General features: G+C 53.3%; 1 protein-coding gene across 1 annotated transcript; it reads left to right on the top strand.

Moving 5' to 3' along the window:
* The first annotated feature begins 489 nt into the window (after nucleotides 1–489).
* PAX1 (paired box 1) lies at nucleotides 490–9669 on the top strand. The gene is made up of 5 exons (XM_045981889.1): nucleotides 490–763; nucleotides 1227–1856; nucleotides 3482–3624; nucleotides 4145–4367; nucleotides 9578–9669. Exons 1-5 carry the CDS (start codon nucleotides 490–492, stop codon nucleotides 9667–9669), a joined length of 1362 nt encoding a protein of 453 aa, XP_045837845.1.
* The last annotated feature ends 669 nt before the right edge of the window (nucleotides 9670–10338 follow it).

The following is a 10338-nucleotide window of genomic DNA, read 5'->3' as shown; positions in this document are numbered from 1 at the left end:
GCGGTAATGTTGGAAGTATTAATACAACTAAACCCAAAACTAGTACTAGTACTAATAGAGCACCAATGAATACTCATCAATTTGGAACGACTACCTCATCATTTTCAAAAGTGGAGGCCTAGCGGCTTTGAGGGGAGCCAAAAAGAGTGGAAGATCCCAGGTCCGGCTGGGGTTAGCACTCGTATGTCTCTCTCTCTCTCTCTCTCTCTCTCTCTCTCTCTCTCTCTGTGTGTGTGTGTGTGTGTGTGTGTGTGTGTGTGTGTGTGTAGGGGGGGGGATGGGTTGCAGAGAAGGGCCGAGGGGGGAGGAAAGCAGGAGGAGGGGGTAGAGTTTCAGGCCCAAGAGGGGGGCGCCGGGGTGCAGTGACGGGAACCAATGAGCTGCCAACTCGCGCGTCTCCGGCGTGACTGTCGAGATTGACGTGGAGGACACGTCAAATTGATCTCCGCACGCTGCAGCCTCCCGGTCAGACGAATTTCTCCTAATCGGATGAAGTTCACTCTAGGCCTGGGGTCGCGGGCGTGGAGAGTGTCCTGGGAGCGCCCGGCGGCGGCGGCGGCCAGCCCGGGAGAGGGCGGCTGCGCGCTCGGCAGCGGCGCACGGCGCGTTTCCAGCCCGCGGCCGGACCGCCGCGGCTCTCGACTCGCGCGAGCCCTCCCTCTATGCCTCTCCCGCGGCGGCGGCGCCCGAGCTCTCCCGGACTGCGCCGGGCCCAGCCCCGGTCGCCTCGGCGCCAGGCAGCTGGCTGGCCCGCGCGCTATGGGTAAGGGGCGAGCGGCAAGTGGGGTGCGGGCGGGCAGACAAGGCGGGTTGGGTCCTGGCGCCTTCCTTCCCTCTCGCCTGCTCTCCCTGGGAGAGCAGGTCCCGGGTCCCAGACAAGTAGCGTTCTCCTCACGCCCCGAGCCATGGGAGGTTGGGGGTGGGGAAGCTTGCGTGTTACAGGAGGGGATGTGCCACTTAGATGCGTCAAAAGTCCAGAAAGGGCAAGCAGGGCTGAAGCACGCGGCGTCCCCCTCTGCAGTGCCTACGCGGGCGCCCACTCCTGGAGCCCGGACCCGGTGCGTTTGCACCGCAGTGCGTTTGCACTGCGAGATTCTGAGGACCCTCTGCCCATCACCTTCCAAGGCGCGCCTGGTGCGGCCCCTCGCCTGGTGTGGCCACTCTTCTTGGCTAACCCGCCGGTGTTTTCTCTCCCGCCTATTTACTCTCGTCCGGCGCGTCCGCAGAGCAGACGTATGGCGAGGTAAACCAGCTGGGCGGCGTGTTTGTCAACGGCCGCCCCCTGCCCAACGCCATCCGCTTGCGCATCGTGGAGCTGGCGCAGCTGGGCATCCGACCCTGTGACATCAGCCGGCAGCTTCGCGTATCCCATGGCTGCGTGAGCAAGATCCTGGCGCGCTACAACGAGACAGGCTCCATTCTGCCCGGGGCCATCGGGGGCAGCAAACCCCGCGTCACTACCCCCAACGTGGTCAAACACATCCGGGACTACAAGCAGGGCGACCCTGGTATTTTTGCCTGGGAGATCCGCGACCGGCTGCTGGCCGACGGCGTCTGCGACAAATACAACGTGCCCTCTGTGAGTTCCATCAGCCGAATCCTGCGCAATAAGATTGGCAGCCTGGCGCAGCCCGGGCCCTACGAGGCGAGCAAGCAGCCGCCGCCGCAGCCGGCGCTGCCCTACAACCATATCTACCAGTATCCCTACCCCAGCCCTGTGTCGCCTACGGGCGCCAAGATGGCCAGCCACCACGGGGTCCCGGGCACAGCAGGCCACGTCAGCATACCCCGTTCATGGCCCTCCGCACACTCGGTCAGCAACATCCTGGGCATTCGGACGTTTATGGAGCAAACAGGTCAGTCTCTGTGGCCCTCTGTAGCGTTCCTGGAACCGGCTAAATTGAAGGTTGGAGGTGGGGCGGGTGGTGGGGGGCAGCACGCCATCCTCCTCTGACCGGTTTTGGCTAAAGGGAGGGTTCAGGGCTGGCCAGGGAGACTGAGGGTCTTGGGCCTTCTGTGGGAGTCCTCGGACATCTTGAACTTTTTATGACAAATATGGAAAATATTTCCCAAATGGAAGAGCAATCGCCGACCACAAATTCGGAGGCCTGAAATTGCGCTTTTTCATTCTTGCAAAAAGTATGCAAATCCCTATCACCAGATCTTAGCCAAACAAACCACAGAGTCAATCCTGTGACCCTTTCTTAAGATCCTGATCTTTCGGGTTCCCTCAACATTCCCAAAGGGTTCTGTTCCTCCCAGGCCCAAAGGCTCTTTTGAGTCAAAAGGCGCAGGAGAGCTGTCTGGCGGGTCTTGTTGAATGGCCTGTATCTCCAGCAGGCCCAGCAGCCCTGCAGCTCCTGGAGCTGGGATTTCCCTTGTCAGTGCCCCTGGGCTGCAGCCATCCTGGGGTGAAAAGTCGCAAGGATTTGCACTTTGCCTTCAATTTTAACCCAGCACACCCTCGTTCCTCTTTCTTGGCAGGAGTAGGAAGAGTGGAGGGGGGGTGGATGGTTTGGGAGCATTGATTTGGGGCTCAGAAAGAACTTAAGCCGGCTGGGACCAAGTCCCCTGTCTCTTCACAGGGTCCCTTGCTCCCAAGAACCAGCCAGGGAATTGTGTGCTCTTGGGTGAGCGGACTCAGGACTTTTGCTAAGTCAGGATTTAACTAACTTGCTAACTCAGGAGTTTTGCTAAGAAGCAAAACTCACCTTATCCCAAGACGGAGGAAGGCAAGCTTGAAGAAAACAGAATACTTAGTTCCCGTGGTAGTGGGGTGCTCCTCCAAGGCGGAGACCGGGCACAGTTTTGTTTATCCGGGTGGTTCAAAAACCCTGGACCACTTGCTAGGCCAGAGCTCCCCATGGTGCAATCAGTGAGGTGACCTCACCTGGTCTTTGCTCCAAACTCGAGTCTTCTCTCAGTTACCTGTGGACACATGTGCTCCAGCAGCAGACGTGTGCCTGGGACACAGGCGGTTGTCTGGGTTGTTGCCTCTTTTGAGAGACCTGGGATGTCTCCGGAGGCAATTCTGCATACCTTCCAGATACTTGTTGAAACTGAGAAACCCATGTAGTTCTCACAAGTCTGCTGGGGATTTGAACTTGGACCTTTCAGGTCGCTGTTTCTGGATAGCGGAAATGTACCTTGGCTGAGTGCGCCCAGCCCTAACCCCATAGGACGTCTACCACCAGAGACCTACTGTTTCGTGGGAAGCGGGTCGAAGGCTGGGAGGAGTGCAGAGCAGGCCTTTCTTCCCTCTGCCCTGCTAGGAATGAAAGCGAAACCCAGTTCCCCGCTGCCCCCTCCACCCCTGATTGCTGAGTGTTTTGAGTATCTCAGGTGTGCCTGAGCACCCTCCGCTGCCTGCTTAAATAGCGCAGCGCTTAGAGGCTTGTGTGGAAACGTCTAGGCCAGAGAACCACGTGTGTGCCCAGCGCAGATTGAGATGCCCCTTCTAATTCATCCTGTGTCCCCGCAGGGGCCCTGGCTGGGAGCGAAGGTGCCACCTACTCCCCCAAGATGGAAGACTGGGCCAGCGTGAACCGCTCGGCTTTCCCGGCCACTCCAGCAGTGAATGGCCTTGAGAAGCCTGCCTTGGAGGCAGACATTAAATACACTCAGGTAACTGAGAGGCAGAGGAAGGAGGTGTCTTCAACTGGGGGAGTGGGAGGGTTGGCAGATGGGGGTAGAGAGAAAGAGAAGAGAAAACTCCCTGGACCCAGGGATGTGTTGGTGTGTCCGGCTGCCCAGCCAGCGAGTGTCTGCGCTGCGTTAGTTCTCCTTTTCTCAAGTGCACTAGTTTGAGGGAAACTGGCTGTCCAAGGGATTGCCTTGCTTTTGGCCAAGATACTTCTATTTAAAAAAAAGGTGGAACCCGGAACACAGATGGGAGAAGACTCCCTTGTTCTAAATCCCAGTTGGTGAACACCATGATCCCCCTCACCTCTTATGATTATTAATAACAATTTGTGTGGAAATCACTTTGCCAGAGTCCTTGCAGGAAAAATGAGAGGCCAGACCTCGGGTGGGGATAATGGAGGGGACTGCAGGGGGAAATGAGGATCCCCTAGCTCAGCAATTGCTCCTGCGAGACTGCCTGCTGCTGATGGTCTGTCTTCTCTGTCTTTCTCCGTCCCTACAGTCTGCCTCGGGCCTCTCTGCGGTAGGCGGCTTCCTGCCGGCGTGCGCCTACCCGGCGTCCAACCAGCACGGCGTGTACAGCGCACCCGCAGGCGGCTACCTCGCCCCGGGACCGCCGTGGCCGCCAGCGCAGGCTCCTCCTCTGGCTCCCCCCGGGGCCGGAGTCACCGTGCACAGCGGGGAACTGGCCGCAGCGATGACCTTCAAGCATCCCAGCCGGGAAGGTGAGGGGCACGGACGGGGAGGGGGTTGATGAATGGCTCTAAGGTTAGAAAGGGTGCCAGGGAGGAGTGTAAGCATGGGACTTGGTGAGAGAGTCAAAGAGACCGAGGGACAGAAAGAGGGGAGAGCTGGGATGCTGGAGTAGGTCCCAGGCATAAATACTTCCTAAGCCTGTAGCTTCTTGGAGACGATTGATTCGTAACAGGTGTATGCCCTTTTCCTAGAAAGGCAGGCAGAGTTGAGAGAGTCTCCAGGACTGTCCCTCCTGACTTGTACAGAGAGAGAATTCAGAAGAGGGTCAGGTTGGCGAACAGGACTCCTAGGTTTGAACCTCGTTTTGTGTCCTTGACCAAGTTATTGCTCCTTTCTGGGTTTCAGTTTCTCCATCTGCAGGATTCAGAAGCACCATCCAGGCTCACCTTTCCGTGGCTTGTAGAGCTTTGCTTCTGTGGTGGACTACACTTGGATTCTTCTAAGCACTGCCTCTCTGTTTTGTTTCTCCCTTCCCTTCTTTCCCTTCTCTTCCCGGCCCTGGTCTTTGATTCATTTTCTTAAACATATGCTTTGGGAATGGAGAGAGCATTTCAATCATATATCCACAAGTCTAGACTCTTGAACTCTGTGTGATTTGGGGGTCCTTCTTTCTGTGGGAAATGTAGCTGGAAGTTCTCTTTCCTCTTCTCCCTCCATAAAAGCACTCCCTGATAAGTCCACTAACAGGTTGGAGGTATTTAATTGATGGTCAACAGTGTGGGGGGAACCTTCTTACATTGGCCTCTGCATTCTATTTTTTTTTTTTCTTACAACTTGAGAAAAGTTCACTTGCTCTTGAGTCTCATTTTCCTCATGGTGAACAAGGACTGGATTTGCTAATTTCAAACCTTCCTGCATTTAGGTTCTCCTCATCAGAAATTTGCAACCTCCCCAACCCTACAGAAAAGGAAGGTGTCACCTGAGGGGGTCCCAGCCCTGGCCATGAAGGGGGCAGAGCATAAACTTTGAGGGCAGCTTGGGGCAGAGGGATGTTTTAGATTACAAAAGGATCTTTACTACCTGATATTCCTCACACCTGCAAAGCCAGACATAGGGGACAGGTGGCATTGGGTAATCAGGGTACAGAGCGGTGATTCCTTCTATGTGACATCCAGGCAAAAAGTTTTATTTCCATGTAGTTTCAGTGAGATGCAATAACATGATGAGAGAGCGTGAGAGAGAGAGAGGAGCCATTAAGATGCCATCAATAACAGTCAAGTGGAGGGAATTTTTTTTTTCTCTTTTCACTTTTTCTAGAACATAAACATGTTGGGGTATAAATTACAAAAACTGAGAATTAGCATTCCTTTAAGCTTTACATTTCAGGACAGATTGGGAGGGGTCTTTTTCATCTGTAGAAGTGCTTTTGTTCAGGGTCTTGGAGTGCTGGAGTGGGTCCCAGGCATATATCCTTCCTTGTGCTTTTGCCAGGGTCTTGTTCTTGGCCTCAAATCTAACTGCTTCCTTAAGAACGGAAGTTATCTGCTGAATTAGGAGTAGAAATGGAATCTTCTCCATTACACAAATCAAATAATTTAACTAAGCAGGTTCATTTGAATTAGAAAAGTATATCCACAAATTGAAATGATTCCCCCACCCCCGCCACCACCCTCCGGGGCTGATCTCAGGGAGGAAGAAGATTTAAGAAAAGGGACTCATTATCTTCAGAATAATGCCATCATTTGCTAACAGAGCCACTTTGTCCTGAGGCATTTCAGACTCTACATTAGAAACAAATTATAACATGTAGGTAACAGTCCAGAGGGAAAACCACACAGTTCAGTATTCTAAACTAATTCTAGTGAATTGGGGCCAGTGGGGGGGGGGTGCAATCTGTTGGTGGCTGATTTTCTTTAGAAAACACTTTCTTTCAGAAATACAGGCCCTGGATGCCTGGGTGGCTCAGTCGGTTAAGCATCAGCTTTTGGCTCAGGTCATGATCCCAGGATCCTGGGACGGAGTCCCAAATTGGGCTCCCTACTCACCCGTTCCCACTGCTCACTCTCTCTCTCAAATAAGTCAATAAAATCTTAAAAAAAAAAAACAGGGCCATTCGATGTCCCTCACATTCATGTCCCTTTTACCAGTATATTTGCTTCTTGTTATGAAACGCCCTACTCATTTTCAAAATCCACAGCAATAATTAGCTACCTTAGTTATTAAATTAATATCTTAATTTCCTGACCCTCACAGTTCTTAAAAGATCTAGGTAAATGATCATCGAATAAATTACTCAAGCTTGCATGCAAGTGTTAGTGTTTGAATAGAAACATAAAAATCATGAGAATTCCATGCCTATTTGTATTCTCACAGGCAGAAAAGTTTAATTCAAAGACCCTCCCCTGCCCCTTCCCTGCTCCCCCCAAGCTTTGAAAAATTAGAGTAATAAGTCTCACTGCCTTTAATTTTTCTAATCATTAAATTGTCTTCAAAGAAACTTATCCCATAAGACAATTTGCTATCATTAATTGTTCACTTTTTAAGAATAGTGGGAATAGCATTAACTGATTTTTTTACCGTAACAAAAATTTTCTTTCTTTCTTTCTTCCTTTTTTTTTGTTTTTGTTTTAAGATTTTATGGATTTATTTGGTAGATAGACACAGCGAGAGAGGAAACACAAGCAGGGAGAGTGGGAGAGGGGGAAGCAGGCTTCCTGCTGAGCAGGGAGCTGGATGTGGGGTTTGGTCCCAGAATTCCAGGATTAACAAGTGAGCCACCCAGGCACCCCAAGTAACAAAAGTTTTCTACTGAGAGCAATTTAATATTATTCATGCTCAGTAGCAAGCAAATACTTTTTGATTGTCTAGAGCACACACACACAACACATGTGCAATATTGTATCTATCTTCACATCCCTTTCAGTGCATCCTCCAAATCAGGTGCAAATGAACATTAACTCTTACCCTGAGGGAAGCCAAATCCAATGTCAAATTATGCATCGCTATTTGTTAATTTTATCTTGGTAAAGGGTAGCGAGACTGGGCTACCTATTTTATAGGCGAGAAAGTATGATTTACATTTTCCATCTGTGAAAGGAAACTTTTTAATTCTCGGAGCCTGAAAGAAAAGGAAAGTTCCACCTCATCTACATTTGGAAGGGACCTGATATTTTTGGAATCTCAGTACTCATTTATTTTCTTTTCGTAGCCAGTGCAGGACCATTTCCACACAGCCTTTCCCAGCCTCTGGACAGGTGACAGACCCCACCAGAGGTTCCTGCAAGACAACCGTTATTTACAATTGACAGTGTTTTCAGAAACCATTAAAGCCTCCTGGTTCTAAAATCCCTCCCAGAGAGGCTTTGGAAAGACAGGTTTCGGATATCAAATCTAGAAGATACTGCATTTTCCTTAAAGAAAATATGTTAATACTTGTTAAACTCAACTCCAGGCTTCCTTCCACTTATCTCTGCTTAGGGTTAGTTTTTAAGGGATCCATCCAGAGAGCACTAGGTTGCTGGCATTTGCCTGAGAGACCCACCGAAGCCAACCAAGTTTCACTTGACCGGCCTCTGGAGACCACTTCCCAGACCGCGTCTCTGTCCGACCCAGCCGTGGTCCCAGTGGCCCTGCAACTGCAGTCCCAATATTTTGAAAACCATTGTCATCATTCCTGTCCCCTAAGATTAAATGAACAGGCAGGGCGCCTAACGCGGCGGGCTCAAGCCTCCAAGACCGGCAAGACACAGCCACTCACGCTGCTCGGGTCCCTGCGGGTGGGAAAGGAGCAGAGGAAAGGTCCTATGGCAAGGGGCTGGTGTGGACAGAACTAAAAACACAGCAGCTGGAGTAGCCCCCGTAGAGTGGGGTGGAATCTATCTCTGCCCACCCCCCCCCCGTCTTTATTTTACTATAGTTCATTTTCTCCCTCGTGTCGAAGGCAGCTGGGCCATAGCTGAGAAACCTCCTCTCCTCTGATGTTTTCTAAACAGGTCCTCACCTTGAAGCGAGTGTACAGGGTGGAAAGCAAGGGTCAGAAGACCTTGTTGGCTGAGCAGCCAAAATGGTGTTTAGGAAAGAAAGCTGAGAGGTAGGGGAGAGCAGAGTGGTTACTCTGCCCTGGAAAGGTCTTTAGATCCCGGTGAAAACCTCTGCGAAACCAGATGTTCTTGCGCGCGCGTGCTTGTGTCCGTCTTCAAACAGGGATGTCCCGCGCAGCTCCGCGCAGTCACTGCAAGTCGCGCCTGGAACTGGTGCACCGGCAGCTGCAGGGGGAAAAAGTCCAGAATTATCCCGATTCCAAAAATGAAGAGCTCTGAGCTCCCCCTTTTAAAGGAGAACTTGCAGGGGAAAAGAAGAAAGCTGAAAATGGGCTCCTTTAGGTATAAACAACTTGAGCTTTCTGCAGGAGAAGCCGAACCGCCAGGGGCTGGGAAAGGAGAAACAGGTTGCGCAATCCTGGCATCACTTTGCTGGTTTCCAGAGGCGAAACTCGGGCCCCTTCCCAAAACCCTAAATAATAGAGCAACGCGCAGAATGCCGTCTGATCTGGCAAATTCACTGTCACTTAATCCGGAGGCCCATAAGCCCCAGGGAGTGCTTTGCTCGCAGTGGGGATAGCAGCTGGATTCCCGGGCCGCGGGGCAGAACGAAGTCCGCCACCCACTTAAAGTGCGGCCGCCTCCCGTGACGAAGGGATCCAGGCCGCCGCGGGCCCTCCATCAGGGGTGGCTTTGGTGACCCGCTTCCCGCTGGGTTACCCCCTGTCCACCGCGAGCGTCCCGAGCCGCTTGGGGGACACTGGACCTGATACGCTGGCAGCTCCCCAAGCCTGAGCGCGCGGCTGGGGTCTGGGTGGGAGGAGGGGCGTGGCGGGGGCGTCTGGGATCTGAGTACCTCCCCCGTCCGGCTGCCTTACGGACCCCTGCGCCCATCACCTCCTTTACTGAGAGGGTGCGGGACAAAAGCAAGTACACTCGGGCAGCTGTCAGGGAGCGTTTGCAACGCGACCAAGACAGTGCTCGCTCGTGGCTCCCTTAAGGGGATCCGGAAGGATGGGCGCCATTGGGCGCGTGGGGTCCTTGGACGGCGCGGGTCCCTACTTCCTTCTTCCAACCTCTATAGTGTCAACCCGGATCCTCGCGCTGTCACCCGTATTTGCGGACGTCCCAGGTCTCCGGGTCTCTCACTCTGAGCCGCGCCAGCCAGTGACCCGACGCCCCTATGCTTCCTCCCGCAGCGGCCGATCGGAAGCCGTCCAGCCCCAGCGGCAAGGCCCCGGATGGCCTGAGTAGTTTACACGGACTGCCCATCCCGGCCTCAACCTCCTAGGGGCAGCGCTTCTCGGACCCCAAGCCCGAGCCCGAAGCAAGAGGCGGACCGGCGGGCGGAGGGGGGCGTACAGTTCGGCGTTGCAGTCTCGGTGGCGCGCGCGGGAGCCAGGACAAGCCGAGGAGGTGCCCGGAGCTAGCCCGCGGACGGCGCCCGCCCCGTCGGTCCCCAGGCCTCGCCTGGCTCACCGGCCCGGCGGCCACACTTCCTTCACCGGCCAGAGTTTTTAAGGCTTTTCTGAATTTTGGCTTTAGACTGTTGCAACCTCGTCCCGATCCTTGCTCCGACGTGGCCTCCCTCGACCAGCCAGCCTCAAGTCTTTTCCTACCTCTCCCAGGGTTGTGCGGCATTTTCCCTCTCTTTTCCCTTCCTCTCTTTGCTTTGCCTCCTTTCTGTCTTTGCTTCCTCCCTCCTTCTTATCCTACATTCCTTTCCTTCTTCCTGTTCCCCTGCCTTCCTTTTTGTCCTCTTAATTTCTCTCCCCACAGTCTTCCCGGCTTCCCTCTCTCCTTCTCATATTGCACCACAGTGCTTCCTTTCCTGGGGTCCTGCCCCCTTCTCTCTCTAGCGTCTTTTACAGTAAATGACTCCGTTTCTCTTCATTCCTACTGTTTCCCTGACCTGTCTGACTCCCCAGGAGACCCCCAGACTGGGCTTCACGACAGTTCT

Source organism: Meles meles, chromosome 16, assembly GCF_922984935.1.
Source record: "Meles meles chromosome 16, mMelMel3.1 paternal haplotype, whole genome shotgun sequence".
Taxonomy (NCBI): domain Eukaryota; kingdom Metazoa; phylum Chordata; class Mammalia; order Carnivora; family Mustelidae; genus Meles; species Meles meles.
This window is presented reverse-complemented; position numbering and strand designations above follow the sequence as displayed.

Coding starts and splice junctions, on each gene's coding strand:
- PAX1 (XM_045981889.1), top strand. CDS start 490: ATGAAGTTCACTCTAGGCCTGGGGTCGCGGGCGTGGAGAGTGTCCTGG. Junction 1,857..3,481: donor GACGTTTATGGAGCAAACAG/GTCAGTCTCTGT, acceptor GTGTCCCCGCAG/GGGCCCTGGCTGGGAGCGAA. Junction 3,625..4,144: donor CAGACATTAAATACACTCAG/GTAACTGAGAGG, acceptor CCGTCCCTACAG/TCTGCCTCGGGCCTCTCTGC.